The sequence below is a fragment of the Meriones unguiculatus genome, chromosome 20 (genome assembly GCF_030254825.1).
Source record: "Meriones unguiculatus strain TT.TT164.6M chromosome 20, Bangor_MerUng_6.1, whole genome shotgun sequence".
NCBI lineage: Eukaryota > Metazoa > Chordata > Mammalia > Rodentia > Muridae > Meriones > Meriones unguiculatus.
In genome coordinates, this window is record NC_083367.1 from 28,701,847 (window position 1) to 28,727,845 (window position 25,999).

Below are 25,999 nucleotides of genomic sequence, written 5' to 3' on the forward strand. Positions count from 1 at the left end.
GGCGAGGAGCATTGGCATATGGGTTTTAAAAGAGTCTTGTTTCTAAGCGCTGCTGCTCTACTTTCCTTCCCCAGTGCAGAGGCCAGAATGTTCCCATCAACTTACGATGTTAATCCCTGAGTCACTTGTACAGCACCCTCCCCCACCTTCCTCTAAGGTTCAGCAAAAATTTTAATGTGGAAAAGATGAAAAGTGGTTTCCATACCTCTTCAGAGTATCAGGTTTCTAAAACCAGCTGACACCAGCTTCTTTTGTGACCAAGTTTAATATAAAGGCACCAAGAGTATGCAAATAAAGCACAAAGCTAAACTTTAGATGCAGAGGGGTAATGAGGTAGTGCCGTTTTAAAGGTAAGACATCGCTCCTGCGTTCTGGCCATGGCCAGTGGTCACGCCACAGGCTACTCTGTCTCCTCACAGACTTGCCAATGCTGGGATGCACAGGTGCCAGCAGCTTGCCAACCTCATTACTTTGGGTAGTGTCAGTTCAGACATGCATACCCCACCCCCACATGGTTCTGCTTCAGAGTCAGAAGGAAATGAAGCCACAAGGAGAACAAAAAGCTTTACCCGACGGTCTCCTTCCTATTCTCTCTCTCTTCCCCTGCTCTAGCTGTCCTTCTGTGCCCGGCTTCAGTGCGACCTCCTCCCTGCCAGGTAGAAAGTGAAGAACAGCCCCTGCAGACAAGTACCTCCACACCTGAGGCTGTTCTCCCCTGATTTGGCTCCCCTTTCACGTTCTGCCTGCCTGAGGGAGGAATTATGAGCAAAGACAGCAACTGCCAACAACTGACATCCAGGAGCCAGAAGATCTTGTAAGAATCAGATCTCTACACCACCCAAGACAAAACAATGGCTTTATCGCTGGAAGACTTTGTCCACTCCCTTGACCTAAGGACGCTTCCAAGGGTCGTGGAAATCCAGTCAGGCATCTACTTTGAAGGTAAGTGTTTCTCTAAGTCTTTAACTTGGTGGAATGTTTTTTCATCAAGTCTCTTGGAAGCTTGTGGGTGGGAGACAAGTTAATAAGGAATACGTGAAAGGCAGTGTGTATAGCTCAGTATTATGATACGTTCAAACCTCAGCATACCGGCAAACAAAAATCCGAGTAGTCTGAAGGAGAGGTGAGTACACACACACACACACACACACACACACACACACACACACAAGCAATGAACTGCTGAATAGTGGATCTCCAGCAGATGGTGAAGTAGGGGAAAGATGGGACGTGGAACTATGTGAATTGTCATCTTTTCATCAGTAGGCGCTCAACAAATGATTCTCTACTTCTGCCTACTCTCAGAAATTGGTTGTAATCAAGTAAAAAAAAAAGTTTAAGGTTGTTGATGCTTTTTTCTAGACTATTAAGACAACAACAAAACAAAAACCAAAAAACAACTGGACTTGTTTTGCTTCACCCAAAATGATTTCGACTATCAAGGGCACTTAGACATGAATGCTGCCAAGTTCAGACTTCTAAGCTTGCTTTGTGTTTATGTTCCTCTCCTTTTGTAGCAACCCCACTCCAAACTCCTTAAATAATGGAAAACTTTATTTTATGATAGAAAAGTTAGTACCTATCGGCCATGCTACCTTTTAAAATCTGTGTTAAAAAGTCAAGGTTCAATAAAAATTGTTGAATACTAAGCTGGTCAATTTTGGTACAACTTACTGCGGTATGTAAAACCCCAATATATATTTTAGCATTTTAAAGTTGTTAGTTTGGGCTGGACACTGGTGGTCCAGCACTCAGGAGGCAGAGGCAGGAAGATTTCTGTGAGTTTGAGGCCAGCGTGGCCAACAGACCAAGTTCCAGAACAGCCAGGGCTACACAGAGAAGCCCTGTCTTGAAACATTAGAAAAAAAAAGTTTGGTTACATATAAGGCACTGGAAGTATTTCCTAGGTAGATATCTACTTTTGCTTACCAGAACAGGAGAATTGAAGCAAAATATATTGTGTCTAATATATTTGGGAGATTGGATGTTTTCAGTTCCCAGGGGGTTATCAAGATGTAAGGGAGTAAGTGTTCAGTCTTACCCTTCAAAAGATTGACACATGCATACCTACACACACCCACATTCCTCTATACCCATGGAAGGTAATGAGTTGGTACTAGTTGCTCTCAGAATATCATGAGGTTTTACTAAAGTTTTCGTGAATTGATGATTTGGGATTAGGTCATCTGTTATCATGTCTGTCTCCTACCACTTATGAACATATGCATCTAAGCCAGCTCTCAGCTGCTTCTTATCTCATGGTTTATACCTTTATGGCTTTATGGAGAAAGGCTTTCTACACATCTAGGAAGAGTTTTGATAACTGCTTCGCAGTTTCAGATTTTATATTTGGTTTTTAGTTTATTTGCAGGTTGCATTGCTATGAGAAGTACAGGGACCCAATTTTACATTTTAGTACATCTTAAGTCTGATTTCCCAGTATAATTTTGTTGCTTCCAAATCAGATAATATGCAGATGCATCATTTGTCCTTGAAATAACTCTTCTGTTACATTAATTGATTTATTAAATTATTTTTGCCCAATCACATACTTTTTAAAATGACAGTCTTGAAAATTAGTGTTAATATATGTTCAATATCTGTCTGAGTCCTTTGTTTTTACTCCATGTTCCAAAGTTAACTTAGCTGTTCGCAGACATTAAAAAAAAGGAAGAATTGATTCTTTAAGAAATCTAATGAAGAACTTTATTGGATAGCATTGATTTTACGTATTAACTTGAAGAAATGGCAACTTCATATTGTTTTATAAAAGAAACCTGTACATATCATTGTCTTTGTTCTTTATGACTTTACTATGTTGCCACTCAATTAAGATGAATTTCCACACACTAAGTACATCCATATAACCATTACCTGTGAAATAGAAAATCACAAATATTCTAGAAGATTCATATTACATACTTTTCAACTGTTATTTATTTCCTTCCCCAACTTAACCAATATTTCATGACTTTTGTTCACACATAAATGTTTTGGAAATAGAAAATTATAGTATTATAATTTTAGTTGGCGTACATATATTGTAATGTAACCAATACTATTCCATACAATTTATTTTCAGTGTATAATAGTTTTTCTCTCTCTTCCTTTCTTTTTTCTTTGTTTCTTTTTTCTTTTTTTCTTTCTTTGTTTCTTTCTTTGTTTCTTTCTTCCTTCCTTCCTTCCTTCCTTTTCCTTTCTTCTACCCTCCTTTCCTTTCTTTCTTCCTTTTTTTCCTTCTCTGTCCCTTCCTTCCTACCTTCTTTCCTTTCTTCCTGCTTTCCTTCCTTCCTTCTATCTATCTCTCTCAGTACTATGGCCTGAAATTAAGGCCTGTGCATGCTAGCAACCACTAAGCAGTAGCCCTGTCTCTTCAGTCTGTATTTTGGTACTACGCTCCATAGGCTGGCTTTGGACTTACTCTGTAGCCCAGGCATGTCTTCAGTTCTCAGCCCTCCTGCTTTAGCCCGCTGAGAGCTTGGGTTTATAACTCAGACTACCCGTTCACTCAAGTAATCTAGCATTGGAGGAGCATACTAAAATTTACTAAACTGTTCTAATGCTGATGGGCATTTGGATTATTTCTAGCTTAAAGCCACTTGTTAGTGTTTTCTTATAAAATTTTTATACCTCCAACATTCACAATATAAAAATAAGCAAAATTCCTGTGCAGAATGGCCCTTGTATCACGTTTGGTGAGTAGTGAAAAAAAAAGTCCCCCGAGCATTTCTTCAGTCTGCATTTCCATCAGAAGTCTCTGAGAGTTCCTGCTAACACACCTGATGACATTTTCTGTCACTGGTCGTCTTGATTTTAGTCTTTCTGGTAGGAATACTGTAGGGAGAGCAGGTTTTCGTTCATGTCTGCTGATTGTCTAATGAGATCGAGGACATTTTCTTTTCTATTCTGTAATGTTTGAAGATTCTCTTTAAAACATGGTTCCAAGGTCTGGCTCATTTATATTAGGTGTTATAAACTTTTTTTTTAAGTTTCTTTTTTTATTTTTTATTTATCAGTTACATTTTATTAACTCTGTATCCCAGCCGTGTTTAATCGGAACCTCTAATTTCACTGGGAAATTCGAATCCGTTTTGGTTTGCTCTGGGCATTAATAATCTGATTGAAAGACAGACTGCAGACCCGGAGTTTGGGCCCAACCCAAAGCCCAGCTGTTGCCAGGGCTCTAATGAGCCGGCTGCCTGTGATGTCTGCTCGCTGTAGGGCTGGCTTCGCTGGTTCTGGGGGAGACCTTGGCGCTGAGATGTAGTTGCGAGAGGCTCCCAGCAGGCTGACTGTTATAAACTTTTATTAATGACTTGATTGTGTGTGTGTATACGATCATGTTTGCTGTTGTGAATATCTTCTCCTATTGCTTAGCTTAATATTTCTCTTTTTTAAGAGTACGTTTTGTAAGGGGAAGTTTTCAACTTTACTGTTAGAGTGATCAATATACAATTGCATTTCTATTATGTGTGGCTAAGGAAATATTTCTTTGTTATGAATTATGAAAATATTATATGTTAGCCTCTAGAAATTCAATTATTTACTCTTTTGTTCATATCTGTTCTCTGCCTGAAAGGGACAGTTTTGTATATGCTTTGAGATAAGGGCCAAGATCTATGATTCTTCTAGAGATCTAATTAGCATAATGACCATGAACAAAAAAAAAAAAAAAAGAAGAAGAAGAAGAAGAATAAAAAGAGAGTATCTTACTATTAGCCAGGAATTCTCTATGTGCAACAACCTGGTCTTGAACTCACAGAGATCCTCCAGCCTCTGGCTTCCAACTACTAGGATTAGAGGGGTCCCACACCACACCTGGCTGGAAAACTCTTTTTGCTATTCATGAATACTGTGCATCAGACCAGAGTCTCTTGCAGTGGCTTCTCTGCCTCTTCACTGTCTTCAGGCATATGCGTCTGCAGCATTTCAGAACATTTGGCTTATGAGAATATGCCGCAGGGCTGCGTTTCTCAAACTTGATTGCCCGTTTGAAACATCTGACATGTTTTTGAGATTATCAGTGTCTGGATGTGTCTTTACAAGTAAAGATTTAATTACGTGAGAGGTGAGGTGTCACCGGCGGGTCCCTAGACATCTCCCTGATGACTGTAAAGAGCAGGCACGTTTGAAAGCGACTGATGTGGAAGAAACCTTTCCAATGTGTTTTTATTCTTCAAGTGAGGCTCTGTGAATTTTTCATATACATTTTAGAATTAACTTGTCCATCTCCGCACACGTCCTCTCTGAATTCTGATCAGCAGTGTACAATTTCGTGAACACCCACATCACCGTAAATTAAGTTTTCCAATCTTGGAATTGGATATGCCTCTCAAGTCTCTTTTCTTCTTAGTCAGTAGTGCTGGTGATTTTGTTCTTGCTGTGGTTGATATCTTCATTGTTTTCACATCAATTCTGACTATTTTTTCATACCATAACAGTAATAAATGGTGCCTTAAGCCATTGTAGTGGCTTAGGCCTATAATCCCAGTACTAGAGAGACAGAGGCTAAAGGCAGAGGCGATAGTTTCAGGCCAGCCTAAGATTCAGAGTGTGACCCTATCTCAAAAATCAAAAAACAAAAACAAACAAACAAAAAGCCAAGCCAACTCCCCCCCAAAATTATAAAAACTAGTAATTCTTGCACATTTTCATTATTGTTTGTTTTATTTGCTGAATTTTAAGGAAGTATATCTCTAACATAGGCTTTTAAGATTATTGTTAATATTTTAGACACATCAAATTTTGCGAGATCTGTTTCTCCTTTCTGGGACTGTACTTTCTTCTTTCTCTTGGAACTCTGGTTAGCGCTTCTTGCATAAAGTCCAACAGAGTTAACAGTAAAGGTCAGGCTGTCACATTTACAGCCACAGGAAGCATCCGTAACTCACCATTAAGACTGTTTATTTAGGTGACAGGATCTTCTGCTTCCTTTTTATTAACGGCTTTAAAAAATAAAATCTTGAGTATGTTTTATTAAATATTCCCCCTGTTACTTTTATGACTGTGTAAGTTTATTTTTCTACATTGATGTTTTTTGAATTTCAAGCAAGGCTTTACGTGTGCAGCAGCATCAGATTTGTTAAGTATCGCTGAACTGATTTTTTTTTTTTTTACATTTAAAGCAATTTCATGTCTCTTGTAGAGAATATTATTAGCTTAAATTTTTAATTGCTGGTATAGTTATTGCCAGGATTCATGTCAGGTTGGGTTGAGATTATCAAACTTTTTCTTGTTTGAGACAGGTTCTCACTATCTCGTTCAGAATGGCTTTGGAGTGGATCCTCCCATTTACTTTTTATTAAAAACAAAACAAAAATAAAGGCAGAAACAATGGGCTAAAGAGATGGCTCAGCGAATCAGACTGCACAGTGCTCTTTAGAGGACCCCAGTTTGGTTCCAGTACCCTGTCAGGTGGCTCGTAGCTCCCTGTGACTCTAGCTCCAGAGGATCTGATCCTCCCTCTGTGGGCACCAGCCTTCACATGTGCAAACCCACACACATTTGCATAATTAAAAATAATAAAATAAATCTTTGAAAAAATCAAAATATAGAACAGTTTCTCGATGCTTTGTTAGAATCCAGGAGATGTGTGTATAGAACGGTCATGTATCCTGGGCCACTTTCTAGAACACGCTCACCAGGACATGTGTACCCAGGTTGCTATAGTAACAAGGTAACATGTTGCTCTTCCCCCTAGTCAGACCTCATAGAGGATGCGGCGAAATACTGTGAGCATCCTGAAGAATTCGTGAAGGAGTTCTAGGAGTGTGTGGGTTTTTTTTATTTCATCGGCTCACCTAGGTGGAGACTGATACCGTTAGAAATGAACAAGGGTCGTCACTCTCAGAGCTATTTTGTGTTTCTTCCTACCTTTGCAGTATAGCGCAGAGCTACCCCAAGAATGGGAATCCCTGTCTTAGCTTAGTCATAAAGAAAAGAGTCTAAAATTACTTCATTAGGTTCTAAGCGTTGGCATTTAATTTATACTTAAAGCAACTTCTATCTTTTCCTTGTTTTGTAGGTATTTACATGATAAGTTGATTTTGAAATTAGTGCTAATTTATCATTAAGCCGACAACATGGTTTTCTCTCATTAGTCTGTTTGAGTTATCTTTATAACGCACACACACACACACACACACACACACACACACACACACACACACACACTTTATTCAAACTGCCTGTAAATACTTATTAGGGCTGCACTTGAGGAGCTTGGGTGAGAGCTTGCTATATGTTGTGAGGCCATGTGCCAGGGCAGTTGGGGTGGGGGGGTCCTACCCCTTCCATAGGAAAAAGTGTTAGAGTTAAGAACCTTTCCAAAAGGTCTCAGGGCTACCTAGGACCTAGCTGTTCATCGAAAGCATCACACTGGGGATGGAACCAAGAAACAGTTCTCACTCAGTGCTGTCGTCAGTAGCTTCCTCATGGGTATAGCTAACAGCTTTGCAAACTGGGTCTGGGGCACCCTCCTGAGTAGCTTAGGGTCCTCCAGGGTCAGAGATGACTGGTCAGACTTCTAGTATCCTGGATGAGGGCTAAGAAGATGTCCTCCATCATCTCAGTTCACCAGGGCTGGCCACAATGCTACAGCCGTAATCGGATTTCTTTGTCCACTGTATTACAAGGCTTGCTGTATGCTCTTTAGATCCAGGATTTTCATATTTCACCATAATTAAATTAGCCAATAGACCTATCTATTTTAGATCCAAGATAATGTTAGCTTTCTGAAGTGAGCTCTATAGAGTTTCATGTTTCCTATTTTTTAAGGTAATGAATGCTCTAAAAAATATCAGTTTTAATTTCTTGCAAATTTGGTAGAACTCACCTATAAGAATTCTTAAACACAAAATTATTTGAACAGAAAACAGAATTTGATGTTATTAAAATTCTCTATTATTTTGTTTCTTTCCTTGATTTTTGACCTAATTGTCATGGCTTTCTATTCTCGAATCTCTGCTTTTTTGGATCTCTCCAAAAAATTCTGTGTTTAACTGTAGTCATTACTTCCTTCTGATAGACGCATTTAATATTAAAATGTTTATCTAGGTGTTCTTGTCATGTAGGCCAGTCTGAGATTATATTCCTCATCCTTCTGACTCAGTCTCCGTACTCAATTTCTTTTCTTTGTTTGAGGAAGAGCCAGGTTGGTCTCAGACTGGCTCCTCTTGCAGTAGTCTCTGTGCTACTTTCTGAGGATTACAAGCTAGGATTACCGCATTGGTCCTCATTATTTCTCAATTCTAATTGCAATTTATTTTCCTTTAAACTCAGTGGTTCTTTGTTGATTATCCATATAGGACTTAATTTAGTCACTCTTTTGCTTTTAATGAGTTTTATTTCGTTTCAGTGCAGAATAGGCTATTATCATGGCATTCTTTTAATTGTCTGTTGTTTCCTTTACCTTATGGTATGAAACATGCCCTACTTTAAGGCTTTTAAAGCCTTAGCACTTAAAAGAGAAGTTGAAATTGAAAACAACTGACATGAGGTGATGTGAGGTTCTATGATACCAGACTCAATTCTTTCTAATCGAAAACCACCATGGCAAGAGGAACCATGCTAGAACAGCTTAGCATACTACTTATTATTCAGTTTTGGAAAGTACTCTTGTCCTACTGATGTGAAGCATAACTGTAGGTCATGAACTGAGGACTCTGCTTCCTGGATCAGTTAAACATGAGTGAGGATCCTATCCTTGATTTAAACATGCAGTGTTTGCTATGTCCTCTGTTATGAAAACAAGGATTTGCCTCATCCTAAAAGTTTGAGATAAAGATGAGGTGAACATATTTAGTCAGAGAAAAATAGCCCACAGTAATCCTCCTGTGAATCACAACTATGACTATTACCACATAGTGGTACATGGTAAGGAAAACTTATCAACCATTTCCAAACAAACAAACAAACAAAACAAAACAAAACCCAGCTAATTTGAATCTTACTGCTTCACATGAAAATACAGGTAGAGTACAAAGGGAAAAAACAGAAACAACTAAGAAATTAACACAATGTTACAAGAAGCCTTATAAAATGTTAAACTAGGAACTAAGTCCATTTCCAGGATTCTGTAAGGAAGGTTCAGCAGTTAATAGTGTTCACTGTGCTGCTCTTACAGACGACCATGCTCAGTTGCCAGCACCCACCTCTTAGGTCAACCTCTGTAAAGTCAGTTAAAGGAGCCCCAACTCACTCTTATAACTTCCCCAGGCACCAAGCATGCACATGGGGCATAGACAGAAACGTGTGCAGAACATTCATATAAATAAAAGGAAAATAAATACATCTGAAAAAAAAATAAACTGAAAAAAATCTAGATAGCAGAAAAAAAGACCCAAATAATGATCAAGTGCAAACCAAAGGATATATGCACGGTAAATACAGTAGAGAGGATATAAATATCCCGACTTTCTAATCCCCGTCAACATAAAATGTGGAGCAGTTCATATGCCATAGAAGTAGTTTTTACATTTATTTATTTATTCATTGTGTATATACGAATGTGCACTTCTAGCAGAATGGTCATGCAATGATACATCGTGACTCACCTTTTAAAAGGTGAAAGGTATAAGAATGATTCATACAACTCCGCACAGGAAGCCGCTGTTGTAGGGCACTCCTGTAACTGCACACTCAGGAAGCAGGAAGATCTGAAGCCGGAGGCTAGCCTGGGCTGCACAGGGGTGCCTTGTATCAAACACCAAAATCAAAATGAAAAAAGTAACTAAATTAGTTACATGGAGGCATGCATGAGCAGAGCCACGGTGAGCCTGGTGATGGGTACATAAGCCTCACTGGGACTCTATGTGGCAAATAGGTAATTCTATTAGCATATAAAATGTACAAAATTACCAGATCTTCAGAAATTAACTTCAAAATATGATTACAAAGAAGAGAAAGTAGGAACCAAATATGAAGGTTCATTGAAACATGTTTTACTGGCAAATTCTAAGCTAGTCAGCATAGAATACCTTGATTAGTTAAAAAAAAATCCATTATCAGGAATTATTGTCCAAGGGCAGGAATGTGGTTAGGAACAAAATGCAAAGCTTCTCTCTTTTTGGAAAAATTATACATTTAAATGTATGCTAACAGAGTCAGTGCAGCAGAAAGGAGAAGCATGCTAGCGTGAGCAGGATTCACCCTTAATTTTATTCTTCCCTCAAATAAGCAAGTTCTCACATTCCTACCCCCAAAATGTAGGCTGTACTGTTTGCTCATTTCTCTTAAACCTAAATCAAGGAGTCATTTCTCCCCTGGGTTATGACAGCTATGAAGAAATGAAGTTTGAGCAGGGATCTGAATACGTGAAGGAAATGAGCACTGCAAAATCTGGGGAAATCACACTCGTGTTGAGGACAGAGCAAGTATAAACCTGTGAAGAGCTTGCCTCATGTGGTTAAGAAATGGGGGCAGGGGTGGGAGTCCAGGGATTGCAACAAAGCAATTGAGTGGAGAGATTTAGAAGACAAAACTGGTCAAAGCCTGGGAGGCCATACTGATTGCTAACACAGCACCAGATGGGGCTACATGTAAGATGAGGATCAGAAAAGACGTTCTGAAGGGCAGAGAAGATGTGGGGAATGAGAGAGATGAACGGAACAAGATGGGAAAAAATCAATTGGACATTACAAGAAGTTTAACCCATTTGAGTAGGAGAAAAAAAATCATGGTGCTTTTGAGAATACAGGAAGTAGAGCATGGAATTGAATGCCAAAGGTTGTGTTGTAGGCAATGGGTAAGGGACATGACAGCCCTTTGCAAAAGCTATGGGCTGTTCTGGAGAGAACTCGGGAGAGTGGAGCAAGTGGGACGGAGGGGGAAACAGTTAGGAGGCCACACACCATTACAGAGGGCAGTGGGGTTCTGGGTAAGGCTGGAAAAGCAAGGGCAGTCCAAGGTGTGTTTTTAATGGGACTGTGAGGACTTGTAAAAGGCGTCAGTGAGTGTGAGGCAAAAAGGTCTGAAGGATGCATGCAGGACTTTGATGGAAGCTGTACAGTGAATAAGTGAGCACTGGATAGTCATGGCCCTGGGGATTTGAGGGAGGAGAGCTGATTTTGTGTTTAATCTAAATATGTGTTAATTCATCCAAGTATAAATCTCAGAAACATTACTGAAAAGCCAGTTTTATTAGTAGAGAAAGCTTATTCAAGACTAGAGTGATCTGTCTATGATTCAATGGATCAGGATTTATTTCACCAAAAATTTTACCAATTGAATGCCAAAGACTGTGTTGTAGGCCATGGGTAAGGGACCTGAGAGCCCTTCTCAAAGATTACATGTGTTATGATTATACTCCATATATGTACTATTCTATTAATATTTATATTTATTCTAGGGCATAAACAATAGAAAAATTGTAAAATGGGTAAGGATAAAAGAATTATAATTTAAATAATTTGAATTTTAACAAAACTGTGATTTCATTATAACATTAATTATTGATATTCTTGTGTAAGAACAGGGACTGAAAATAATCGAAAATACTACATATTTTCATTATAGAAACTGTTTACTAAACATTCTGCTGATGATTGTAATTTAAATCACTTCAGTACTATTTTTGCAGGGCAGCTATGGAAGAGATCTCCAAGAGCCCAATATGCATACATGTGATATATGTACAAAGAGGGTTTATAATTAATGTTTGTGGGCATCAAGTCACATGAGCAAGATTCTTCATAATGCTAGTTTTAGTCATTTCAGAAAACAACCTCAGTTGGACTGCGCCCAACCGAGAAGCTTGAGATAGTAGGAATGTTCCCTTTGTCATATGCTCTGCAGTCACCAATTCTCAAGTTTCTCTGCAGACATCCTGCAAAGTCATTGTCTGCCGTGTAAGAGGTAGAGGATGACAATTTTCAAGTTTTCTCTACCATTACCATGAATTACTTGGGGTCCAAGCCCTGGGTAATTATAGCATGTTAAGGATAAGCTGATCTCTGTAATCATATCATCTTCAATTATTTGAAAGATGGTTTATAATCAAGAAACGTGTAAGAAAAAAATTAAAGGCCTCAATTTACTTTGCTTTTGAATGATTGGGAAGCACATCTTTTTCTGCCCCCTTATAATATGACTTATTTACACGGGTGCCTATATGAGCTGTAGTGACTGTCGTTTAGGAATGTATGCTTTAAAAAACAGTGCACAATTTGCTGCCTTCCATCCATGCAGGCTGTCAAAATGGAGCTCCCAACAGTTGCTAAGTAACTACAATTAACAGAGACCCTGTCCTTATCCCACTGTGCTTGTGTGCTGTATAATATGCTGTGAGTCTTACTGCCGAAATTCTTACTATTTTGAGGTTCTTTAGAATACCTACCCTTTAACATAACCTAAACTTTCTCACTGGAACAATGGCATGATGTTATATTTATTAAAAAATTAGACATTAGCATATTAGAATCTCACATTGTCAGGGAAATCACTGTACTCAAACTGTTCCCCCACCTGTTCATGGCAAAGTGAGCACACGACTCAGCATATAGGAAATATTTTCAGCGATTTCTTAGAATACGCAGGGGTTTTTTTTTTGTGTTTTTTTTTTTTTTTTTGGTAATATTAGCCCTACTTATTTGATACATTCTATCATTTTGGGTTTCATGCTTATTACAATTTTGACAAATACTCCAGTGCATTTTAATCCTTCTAAAGTTTTTAAAAATTATTTTTCACTTTATAGAATTACAGGCATATGGCTAGCATGCTGGTAACTGTGGAGGCATAAAACTATTCATAACACACAAGCAAAGACACTGTTAATATTTTTCTGTATAATCTAATTCTCACAAAACTACAAATGAACTTTTAAAGGGAGAAATGATGATGACATTATTTTCCCCATGCATCCTCTAGAATCTTATCCCTTTGCACCACTTTGAGCTATTGCCTTAGCTTAAGCTACCAGAATTTATTGCTAAGCTTATCAAAAATTTCCACTCAACTTGTCTTTCTTTTTGCACCTTTGGAAGCCTGAAATCTGTCCTCTATCCCATATCCTGAGTCATGTTTCTGATATTTGTGTTAGAATATGTCACTCCTCCCTGTGAAAACACCTCCCTGTGGCATTCCAATTTTTTTTTTCTCTAAATAGAAACTTCAGTGAGTAATAAAGCCTGATGTTGTCTCTTTGCCCCTTGTTTTAACTTTCTAGTTTACTGGTCTTTCTCCCAGATACACCATGTCTTCCTCAGTGTTACACAAATGCACAGGCTAGTCTCATTAAAGCTTTGCTAGAATTCTCTTCATGTTTTGCAAAGTGTGTGTATCGCACATCAGGTTGGCAAAACCACTTGTCTATGAAGCTTACTACACATACAGTTTCCCACATCCTTTGTCTTCCTTATTCTGCTCTTGAGTTTTTACCAAAACATCGATTTCTTTCATGCATACAGCCTTCTAATTGGGGGGGGGGTTGCTTTCTATTATATTCTTCTGGCAGCTTCATTGGGGCATAACTTACATTCTATAGAGCCCTTTCTAGAGTATGCAAGTCAATGGTTTCTTATAAGGATTGTGCCATCATCATTTAGTTAAGACTGTTTCCATCACATCAAACAGCTAGCATGAGTGGTTTTTCCAGCATTTCCAGTCTGAAGCAACCTTGACAGGCTTTTTGTCTTAATATTTGTCTACCATAAGCAGTTCAGATATGAGCCATGCATCAGCTCTCCTCTCACACACACCATCTTTCACTTGATATCATGCTTTTGTGGTTCATCCACCTTGTAAAAATGTATTAGTATTTTGTTTCCTCTTGCTCAGTTAGTATTTTATTGTATGGAATGCAATATGTTTTCTTTCTATAAGAGCCTCAGATTGTTTTACACTTGGAGATATTTTGGGTAATGTTCCACTAGTTATACATGAAAACCAATTTTGCCTCATCTTCACTAAAGCTTAATGCTATCTTTTTATTACATCTCCTTGTAGTTTTAATTTGAATTTCTTAATGATGATAATGATGGTCCCTTTATCTTGTGCTGATTAGCAATGTGTTTTTCCTTCTTCAATAAAGTATTTCTTCATATCATCTGCCAATCTTTTTACTGAATTGCTTTCTCCGTCTTATTGAATTATATGATTTTTTTTTACAAATTCTGGATATTGAATCTGCAAAATTTTTCAAATATGCAAATGTGCAGATATTATCTCTTTATGATCATCCGCCTATTGATTTCTGCATGTCTTCCTATGAAGAAAAAAGTTTTAACTTTTAATAAAGTCCAACTTATAATTTTTTCCTTTTATGCTTCATGCTATCATGTTCACTAACCCAAAGTCATGAAATTCTTTCTCTCTCTCTTTTTAAAAATGTGGATAGAGGAAAGATTCTTAAGACTATTCTGAGATTTGATAATTTTCTAGAATGACTCAGAAAATTTATAAAAGCTGTCTTTCTCCAAGTGATGGCTTGTTATTATTCAATAAAATCTCAAGGAAAGATGTGTTAGCATAATTGATGACAAAATGAAAAGCCAGTGGGGCTAGAAGACAGGGATGGTGGCGTCAGAATGTTACCCCAGAAGTGGTAGAAAACCTCAGGAGTTCTTTTGCACAGTGCAATGCTGCAAGAGATGCTCAAGTGAATTAGCAAAACTCAGCTAACACCATGAAGAAGTTTTCTTCACACTGTTCGGAAAGCAGAAGACATTCGTTTTGACTCTTGATCAAAGAGGAAAATGTTGATGAAACCACACACACACACATTTGCAGAAATCAAATCATAATTTGGCCTAAGTCCATAAATATAACATGCAAAGTATTTCTTATAGCAATTGTTAAATGTTAAGAAAAGGCTTTTTTAATTTTGGGAGTAAAAACAAATATAAGTGCCATGTTTTCAATATGGTGTCTATTATCATATTTGCTTTTCTAGCAAAAATATGTTGAAGTCATGGAATTTATTTCTTAAATTTGTCTCATCATTTCTTTTTTTAAAAATTTTCTTTCTCTTCTATAAAACACACAAAGTAGTTTTGGTCCTAAAGGATTCCATAGGCTGAAAAAAAAAAAGAAACAGCTGTGTATTTTGAAACAGTTTTTTTTATTATTATCCTTTTTTTTATAATATGGTCTGTATAGGCTGTAGGACAAAACAGTTCTTAGAGTCCTGTGAGAGTAAGAGTCAGTGTCCTCACAGAAACTTGGTGATGGAGTTTCTGAATTTGCAGCCTAAAGAGAAGATGACTAGGCAAAAATGAATCTTTTAGAATGAGAGACAATTGTTTAATGGAAGGATATCTAATTTTAAAATTCCAAATGTGGTCTAATCAGAGAGTTGTGGATAGTAAGGCCACTTGTGATCATATTTAAATGGCTCTTCAATTATACAAAAGTTGTTGAGTTTCTGTATAGGCTCAATGAGGTCTTAATGGTGCGGCACTCGGCTGGTGATGGTTGTAAGAAAAAGAGAAAGAGACACTAGACATCACCCATGCTTTCTATCTACCTCTGTCTCTGCCTCTCCTTGTTTACATATATGCATTATGGAAAGAGCACATAAAAATCAAGAAATATCGAGTGTTTAAGGCAAACATCCATTGTGGTAGAGGTATACGGTGTGGATTTGATAAGATGAACAGTTAGGAGGTAAGAGCAGAGTTGAAACAGAATTTTCTGGTCGTTTTGAGTCACTGGGCTTCTGAGGACCTCGGACAGCAAAGATGTTTATAAAACAGTGGCTACAAACAACCTTTAGGCAACGAGAAATGCATATCAGAGACACAAGAAGGGTCAGAGCTGACAGGCCTGGTGTCGCTGATTCGGAGGCGGGAGAGAGAACCCTTTAATTTCAAGGACTGCATAATAGTCTGTATCATGAGTTGCAAAGGACACCCACTAGGGAGGGCAGAAGAGGGGCTTATACAACAAAAAGCAAAAGCAAACCCAAACCAAACCAGACAAGTAAAACCAAGCACCTGTCTGAAACCAGCGGCAGGTAGTACGGCAGGTTACCGTGAAGTGACGCAATCTGTGCTTTGAGAGAATGTGAGCGATAAACACTTGGCTTTACCAGGTGCTTTATTTCAGAGTAATGCCAATGACAGTTAATGTACTGAAGGCTCACTGTGGGCTAGGAACTGCGGCATGCGTGGAGATCTAAAAGCATACTGAATATCTGTATTTTATATATGCATGTGTACATATAAGTATGCAAATACAGATAATGAAGTATATTAAGATAACTCAAAATACAATGACGTATTTTTATGAATACTTGATATATGCTTTTCTACACACAACTTTAGTACCCATTGTATATATGCATACACATATAAATATTAAATTAGTTCTTACATTTTCTTTTAGTTATTTAACTTCTGGAAATCGTTCGTGAGATAATAATAATTATTAGTAATATGATTGCCATTGTTCAGGGGCAATTTTCTGCTAATATGGTCTCTCCAGCAGTTAATCTTATAGTAAACTTGATTCTTTTTATGCCTCCTAAATAGTTTAAGTGAGAAATCGTAGCATGATTGGCACCACATAAAAAATAAGCAGTGTCTTCAACATATTTCATAACCACACACTTATGGGAGTCTGTCTGTTTAGGTGATTGCTGAGTAACATGCGTGACAGATAAAAAGAGGTTCCATGTTTGTCATTTAATAGGGTATTACTCATTTTGTTACAATATTTTTTGAACTTCAAGAGCATGAATGCTGTATAAAGACATTTTTCAAAAACAACAGCACTTAGACTTAAAAATATATATTTTTTAAAAATGTACCCCAAATTGTACATTGTCAAATAAATAAAATCCCAGAATGTTTTTTTAACTTAATTGAATATTTAAAGTAGGCAAATTCTATCTCACAGTCATTTGTTGCTCAACTATATACCAGACTCATAGAAAAACATTATTATTTATTTAATAATTATTGGTGTTTAAGTCCTTTATTTTCCATGTCTGTGACTCACAAGATGGTCACAAGATGGTCTGACTCACAAGCACAGTCGTACACCTGAGAATTTTAACGGAACACATACACATGGGAAAAAACATTATCTTAGAATTTAAGGGCCCTTAATAAGTCTTTACAAATATAAGCTCATATAAAAAATTACTAGTTTTCTGGTTTTTTTGAGCTGATTTTTTTTTTTACTGTGGCAGGCCATGTGTCATTAAACTATATAATTTCATTCCTCGTCATTCACTATAAATCAACATCAGTGTTGAAGTTTCATATTAAAAAGAAAAAAGCTTTAGGCACAAATATATACGAGCTGTGAAATGTAAATAGATGTAACTAGAATATCATTCTATAATTTCTGAATTTTATCTGGTTTCACTACATGGCCCTGACTGATTAGGTTTAGGTAGAAAAATATTAAGCAAAATTATCCATAAAATAAAATGCATGTGGGTAATAAAGTAGGCGGAATTTTGCCATCTGAACTCTCAAATAAATATTAAATCCATAAAATGTCTATCTATACAAGAAATAATTTACTAAATATTATCATTCAGTCTATTTGTTCAGCCAGTTATGAGTGAATTCTCCCATGCTAAATTTTGTTACAATATGAGAAATTTAGCTTTGTTTTTCCTCTACAAACTTTGGAATAATTTTGGTTTCCATTTGCTAATACTTGGGACTTTAGGTTTTTGGTCAATATGAAGTTACATTTAAGATAAGAACAATGCATTCTAAATATTATATTTAAAATAAGAAAAAAGTATATGAAGCTTAAAAGTCTAGTGCCTGTGTGTGTGCTTGAGTACAATTCATTTCTCCCTAGAGTTTATCTGAAACTGGTCTCATCATTTAGGAAAAAACTCCAAAGCAGGCGCACTATAAATAAGGAAAAAAGCTTGGGAAGAAGTAATTTCAGTTTTTTTTTTTTCTTTTCCAGAAACTGTAAAAGAAAATTACTGCCAGTACTTTTAATGTTGTTTACTTAAGTGGAGCTGTGCCAATGTAGATGTTATTTACATCTATAGTGGGTGTAGTCACACTTGAAATTTTCTCACTTATATGTTGTTAAATATCAGTCTTGAATATGAAATAAAATGCAGCCAAATGGAGTGCTGGGAACTGATTTCTCGAGTTACCTTATGCATGCCCTTAGGTTGTGTATGGGCTTCCTTCATTTTTTGAGTATAAAAGAACAGTGAAAAACAAAATAAACACAATTCTATTTTTATTAGCAGTTGCATTTGCAAAAGCCATGAAATGTATAAACTTCGTTAGCTCTACAAATTGTGTACATTTTAGCAGGTACAAGTTCTTGGCCAATTATTTACCACTGAATAAAAAACCTAAGAATCTCTGTTTCAAGAGCAGTAGCGTGCTTCTGTATTTGTTGACACTGGCTGGCTCTGTTAGATACTGCTAAAGGACAGTAAGTCAGCATGTAAGTGAGAACGCAACCCCCCAGTCAGTCTGGGGAAAATCAGAAGACTTGTTTTTGAAAAATGTCTTTATACAGCATTCATGCTCTTGAAGTTCAAAAACTTCATATATTAACTCAAACATCTAATTTGGCTTATTTCCAATACATATTTAAATTTTAAAGTTGAGGTTTTAATCAAAGCTCTGTAATAAAATATGATACAATTTTCACAAGATAATCATCACTATTTAACAATACTTTTTTTTGTAACTTTTAAAGAAAAAGAATTGATTAGAAAATTTCTTAGTCCAATTATCTCCCAAGTAATTAGAATTTCTAATTTTTAGAAAGAATAGTCATGTTTTTTCTCCAGACTCGCTGAATGGGTTTTAGCGACACAGCATTAGAGTCAGTTAGGAATGAACACTTGACACCAAGAATAATGTGTGAATTCTAGCCACAGACCCAGGAGTCTAAACAGAAACAACAACATCAACAAAATCATCATCATCATCACCATCATCAACAGCAACACACTCACTGTTGACATATTAAAATAGTTTTTTTCCTCAAAACTTGTGAAATGAAGATGTTAGTTTTGAAGTCATTAGCAGGACCACTCTGATTTTTAAATGATGAAGATGGGTGCCTACACCTCTAAATTTTTCTTTAACATTGCTCTTCTGAACAATTTGTCTATTAAATTTCCTTTTCTTTATTGTAAGTGAACCTTAATTTAGAACGAGAAAATATACTAAACACCCAAACTAAACTTACTCAAGTCAAGTAAACTATGTTCTCTTTTAACTTTTATCATTAGTGCCGTATGTGTGTATGTGTATTTATGTGTTAATATGTGTGTGTTTATGTGCATGTATATGCCTATGTGTGCATGTGTGAAACTCAGGACACCACTTTGCACGGTCAGTTCTGTCCTTCTATCTTAATGTGGGTTCCACGGATCAAAGCCAGGTTTACCAGAATTGTATGGCAAGTGCCTTTGCCAGCTGTCCCATCAGTGATTGCATTTATTTACTATTAGTGAAGAAAATGAAAAACAAAAAACCAAAAAACCTTCTATTTATTTATTTATTTATTTTTTGGATTCACAATTCCTTTCATAGTGAGAGGTTTCTCATCCTGGTGATATGCTCGTGAAAAAAAAAAGGGGGGGTGGGGAGGGAGAAACAGCATGGCCCTAACCCTTAATGAAGCAGAAGTCTCCTGTATGGACTCAGGCAAGAGTGGCAAAAATACTTTAGGGATGCTATATGACAATGTATAATCAGATTTATGGATTGATACTGTTTCTGTCAATTGTTAATTTGACCACCTGAATTTTTACATTATACACCTCAGAGATCTTTTTTTATGTACAGAAATAATATCTTGAAAAAGATTCTTCTTTCAACATAATATTTAGCAAGTTAATTTTAAAATACGTGCTTTAAAGTTAAATAAGTGTTTTACTCCACTGAAAATAGAAGAATGGAATTTTAATTTTTGTTATTTAGAACATTCTGTTCTAGCTAGGAAAAAAGTCCATTCATTGGTAAGTTATCATGAAACTACTGACAGTTCAATTTAACTCTAGAGGGATTCCATTCATAGGACAAGTGACCTCTAGAATTATATTTTTGCTTTTGGCTTCCATTCTAGTAGCTATCTGAATTCAGAGCCATGTTTAAAACAGCGAGGAACCACACAAGGCAGCCTGCATGTTTTTACATGATTGTAAATATGTCACAGGCTCAAATTCAAGCACCCCTACTTATTAAAACAACTTAGTGAGAAACACCAATTTAATTCTCTTTATGATGATTAAGTAGAGATGAAGACTGTGGGAGGCGGACCAAGATCCACTGGCATGTATGTGTGAGAGACTGTCAGAGATTAAATAAATCATAGCTTAAAATTACCAGATGAAAAAACATTATGCCAGACTTTGCAGAGAAAATTACTTTTTGTTGCAAAGTGGCAAGAATTGATTTGCTCATTCACTGTTATTAGATTCTTGGTAGATACTTTAGCCTTCGAAATAGATGGCTATATTTGGTCACTTATGGTACAAACAAACTGGCCTAGTACAATTCGGGAAGGACTTAGATCAAATTTTACATGTGCAAACCTTTTTTTTTTTTTTGTTTTTGCAATCAGAATGAAAACAGTCATGTGGCCCTGGGGTCAGCTTGATGCCATCTTTGTTAGTCTATGGAAGCTCTCAAAGAGTACCTAGCATGAGCAGTTCTTGAGATCTGTGCAGCTGTGTTTACCCTGAGTTTCAGTACTGTTGTGGTTAGATAACAAAATTGCTGTGGCTTGGCCACCGAGATGGAAAGTCATGCACAGGGCCTGTGATGGCTGGTGTTAACTGTCAAAGATCTAAATTTGCCTGAAATATGGGCCGGCGAGCATGGCTGTGAAGGATTATCCTGATTGCGCTGAGAGGGGAGGACCTTCCCACTGTGGGTGGCATCATCCTCTAGCTGGGATCCTGGACGACGTAAGTAGAACAGAAGCTGAGCAGCAGCACACATTCTTTGCTTCCTGCTTCCAGGCTGTGAGTGCAGGGTGTTCAGCTGCTTCAAGTTTCTGTCTTGACACCCATGGCACAAGAGACTGTACTTTTATGCTGTGAGCCAGGAAAATTTCTCCTTTCCTTTAAGCTGCTTTCATCGGTTTATTTTTGTCACAGCAGCAGGTAAGTAACTAAGCCAGAGCCAACACTACTAATTCGCTCAAACTTCTTTTTCCGCTCCTCTGCAGGAACTGGAGTGCTCATATTCTATTTGGAGCTGGCCAACACATTTTGAGAACCACTCATTTGACCCACAATGCAGGCATCTTACAATCGTTATTTGAATGAACAAGACCTTTGTTAGCATAAGACAAAAATAGATGACATTTCTGGGAGCTTGGGACTGATGTTTTAGATTTTTCACATTCAGCAGCCTCACTATGCATTAATGGTTCTAATTAATGCACTTCAAATGTTAAACAGTATTTCTCTTATCCTTTGCTCAGAGATAAAACTGTTGAATCTATGTATCTCATTTCCCATGCTAGAATATGTTAAGCAAATTACATATGTCTTATGATAAGTATAAACATTTATCTCTACACATACTTCAGGTGCTTCATTCTTATTCGTGGCGAAGAAAATCGAGGCTTAGACTTACGCTAGTCTGTTTGATTTCACTCTTACAATTTTAACTCATGCCTAAATCTTGATGCTATTCCAGGCTGATACACAGTATTGTGATACCCCTTTACTTTTTTTTTTTTTTTTTGCAGTGTAAAACAGTGTTTACAAAACTAATTTACAGTTTGCTAATTCTTAGATTATATATATGGAGGATAGAGGGAGCAAAAAAGTCACTGAGGTGAATTGTCTTTCAGAGTAATAGGTTTATTAATACCGCGGGTCATACTGGGGCATCTCTGCCTGAAAAGCAGAGAATCTATCTTAAAGGTTTTCCAGGGGGAAGGAAAGGAGCCTTTCCTTTCCATGAGGCAGCAGGCTTGGTTAATCTGGGACCTATGCTGTGCCTATAGTCAGGTTTCTTGTGCTTGATGGGGAGATGGAGAGGCATTAAGCTCTTTGAGAGATCAATGGGTGGTGCTCAGCTTTCCTAGCAGCTTCTGGAGTCAGAACAGAACCTGAGAGTGTGAATGTGGTTATGAGGACTTGGGAGCAGCACCTGAATCGTCTCAGAATTTTAAAACTTTGGTGGAAGATGGAGTGGAGGTTAGTAGATGTGGGAGGAAGATAAGAAAGTTTAGAGGGATGAGCATGGCCAGGCAGTATTACACTATGTGTATGAAAGTGTCAAGGAATAAATTGATAAAGTGATAGGTTATACATTTTCATATTCAACTTTTAGACTTGGTGAATATTAAAGGACAGACTAAATATATATTTTACAATATATATTATATATACATATATATATGTATATTTCTTTATGAAGAGGAGCTAGACTGGACCATCCTGCTGAAAAAATGGCTGTTTTTCTATGAGACATACATTGTGGATTTCATTGCCTCTTTCCCTATCCTTCATTCCCAATAAACCTTAGAGCCTGCTTTTTTCTTAGTATCTTAACATGTCAACCTACAAAATGCCTTGTGTTTGGTTTTCTGGTTTTTTTTCCCCCTTAGGTTCTTGTGCAGGCCAGCATGACCCCGCAACACATCTCATTTGCTCCTAATATCTCTTGTCCCCCTGCAAGCAGATGACTCTTACAAAACCTTTCTCAGAAAAATAACACATCACAACCAACAACCTACAACCTACCTTGCAAATTTACTCCTCAAGAGCTCTCTCCAACTGTAAACATTTTGGAAGATGATCTTTGAATGTCAGTGGATATCAGACAATCCTGTGTGGGAGGTGACATACGTATGTTGGGGATCACATATGCCAGGTCTTCAGCATATGTTAAGTCTGGATATTTGTGTTAGGGAGTCTTCTGTTACTCTCCACTTTATTTCCACTAGGGAATTTTTAATAGGAATAGGACTGACCAAATCACCTAGTTCATATTGAGTGAGATAGGTACATTAAGGAGGAACTGATTCGCCTTATCTAAATGGTGAACATGTATAAGTAAAGTTGTATACAAAAATGCCCTCCTTAGCATTATGAAGTCTGGAGGGTATTTAACATTGTCCTGTTTCATTCTACTGTTTCCTAATGTGTCTCTTCATGTTTTCATTGTAGTTTTCAATCTTTTCTTCACTTCAGTGATTTTTTTCTATTGTTTCTTTTCAAATGTTCTTAAGGTAGGAGCTTATTGATTTGCTGTCTTTTAAAATAAGTCACCAATGCTAAAACTTTCCCTCTCAGAACTTAGTTCTGTCACACAAAGTTTGATATGTTACATTTTCACTTATTTCACTATATTACTTGGTTATATGTAGTCTTGTTTTTTAAGTTATGGTTTTATTTTTAGTTTAATTCCCTGTGATTCTAGACTACTGTGACTCCATTATTTTAAATTTGCAGAGCTTTTTTTTTTTTTTTTTTATAACATTGTAATTTTAGTGTAGTGGATCGTATGGGTGTTTTGTTCATCTGTACGACCATTTGCCTTTTGTAGGTCTGGTGCTTGTGGAGTCCAGAAAAGAGTATCAGATTCTTTGAACTGGAGTTGCAGATGGTTGTGAGCCACAGTGTAGTGCTGGGAGTTAAACCTTGATTGTCTGGAAGATCAGCCTGTGCTCTTAATCCACAGGCCATCTCTTCACCAATCCTGTCCTCATGAGCTTTCTTTTAAGGCACAGTTTATCCCACTGTATGTTCTTGAGAACAGCTGAACACAGCACATTTTTGGTGTAGGCAGAGTGTTCTTTCTGAGGACAATGGAGTCTGTAGTTGACAGTATTGTCGAGTTCCTCTGTGATTTAACTGATGCTCTGTTTACCACTTTGATCAGTTGCTGAGGGGGGTGCTGAAGTTTTCAGGTGCAGCTATGACTTGGGTTTCCTCCTTTGAGTTATCCCAGGGAGGTTTTCAGCTCTGTGGTTTGGTTTGTACATGCCAAGCATCACTGTATCTCCTTAGTAAACAGACTCATTTACCATCCTGTTCTATTTTTCCCTTTGTCTGTATTAGATATTCTTTGCTGCAAAATATATATATATATATGTAATTTTCCACTTTCTTTGATGAATGTTTGCTGTGAGTATCTTTTCCCAGCTTTCTTCTTGGAATTTCCCTGTATTGTTACAGTTGGGGCAAGCCGTCTGGGACACCATAAAGAGAATGGGGAGAGATAACAGATGGGAACCCCTGCCACTTCATACATACTACCCCGGGATCTTAAGAATACAAGCAGTTCATTTGTTTGTTTTCATACACCAAACATCACCCCAGTAGAAGTAGAAAGGACACGTCAGTGCTTAATGGCAGGAATGAAAGTCCAAGATCTTCCTGTGGTTTCCACCTAGGGCTGTGAATGAAGGTTCCATCGCTACACTATTCTCTTTCTGATGCAATCCAAGCGAAGTACGTTTGTGCAGAGTATCTGTGACAGCCTTGCAAGGGAGGGTGTGGAACGTATCTACTCATCATTTTCTGATGTGGCAGAAACACAAGCAGTTTTCTGTGATGTTTGACTGCAGTAGCATGGCCATTGTCTACATGTTGTTTCCAGATGGTTCATCTAGAGCTAACAGGCTTTGGATGAGGATTTTGTTCTGTTTTGAGACAGGGTCTTACTCAGTGGCCAAGATCTGGCCTCAACTTTTCATTAATGCACAACTAAGGGGGAACTTAAATTCAAGGTCTCAGAATCCCCAAGGACTAAGATTATATAAGCATGTGAAACCGGAGCGTATTTCAACTGTGTCCATTTGGCATTTCTAGATTATGTAAGTGTGTGAAGCCTGAACATATTTCAACTGTACCCATTTGGCATTTCTAGATTATGTAAGTGTGTGGAGCCTGAACATATTTTAGCTATACTCATTTGGCATTTCTAGGTTGCTAGCTTTTGCAGCTTCCGATCTGGAATATATGAGGGTAGGAAAATGTCTGTCTTCTCAGAGTCAGAAGACTCTTAATAAGATTTTGTAGCAAGTGTAAGAATTATGTCTAGAACTCAATAAATGCTTGCTGAATGCTAATAAAATCTTGTTGAAAGGTTTATAAAGAAACCATAATAATGATATTCGCCGAGTTCAGAAGTCCAGATAGTTTCTCCTGCTATCATCCAATTTTCCTTCAGAGTAACCAGATTTTATAAACATACATATATATGTGATTATTTGATTAAAATATTTTACTATGTTAAAAACTTAATGTAGATTAATGTTAATACTTTATATTTACTCAGCAATGTATTAGTGACAACATAATTCTTTTATTTGAAAGATGCATATATCCAACTAATTTATTAATAATAAATAAAAATATAAGTCAAGAAATAAACAAAAAGATTCAATTTAAAAGGTTCTTTTTATTTTTTTATTATTCTTTGACCATTTTCATGCAAGGATGCAACATTTTTGAGTCACTGTCACCACAATCATTCTCTCTCATGCCCTTCCTACTCTTCCTGATCCACTTCTCACTAAACCACCTCTCCTATTTGCACATCTTCTTGTTTATTTAGTGACTTATTTGTCTCGTTTTTATGATTCACTGAGTTTAATGAAGTTTGCTCTCCTGTTCATGGCTGGGGGTTATTGACAGGAGCATCAGCAACTTACTAACGTCACACTACTGAAGAAAATGGCTCTCCTTGCCTTAACCATCATTAAAGCCAATACCTCCTCAGGAACTTAAAAGTCTCTGTACCATCTTGGGGGCGTCTTTGTGCAGGTAAACATAGTTCATCAGTACAGCCATGCTGCATTTAGAAGACAGCACTTCATAGCATTTTTTTTCCCACCTTCCAGCAATTAGGGCCTTTTCGACCCCTTTTTTCATCATGTTCCTTGAACTTTGAAGGGGACCGTAGAAACTTGTCACTTAGGGCTGAGAACTCAACTGTCACTTATTCTCGGTACTCATTTATAAGATTTTGCACTAACAGTTGCCAAATGCAGGAAGGGGCTGAAAAATTGGTGGAGAGCAACTTATAGTCTTGGCAACAGCCCAAGTTGTTTGGGGGTTCTAGTGAGGTCACTTTGGACAATG

The 25,999-nt window shown here is 37.2% G+C and overlaps 1 protein-coding gene across 1 annotated transcript in view; it reads left to right on the forward strand.

Annotated features, from left to right (window-relative positions):
- The first annotated feature begins 607 nt into the window (after positions 1 to 607).
- Positions 608 to 25,999, forward strand: part of Themis (thymocyte selection associated) — a 201,515-nt gene continuing 176,123 nt past the window's right edge. Inside the window, exon 1 of the mRNA XM_060373142.1 lies at positions 608 to 942. Within this exon, the coding sequence (XP_060229125.1) occupies positions 852 to 942 (91 nt within the window). The 5' untranslated portion in view covers positions 608 to 851. The remainder of the gene's footprint in view (positions 943 to 25,999) is intronic.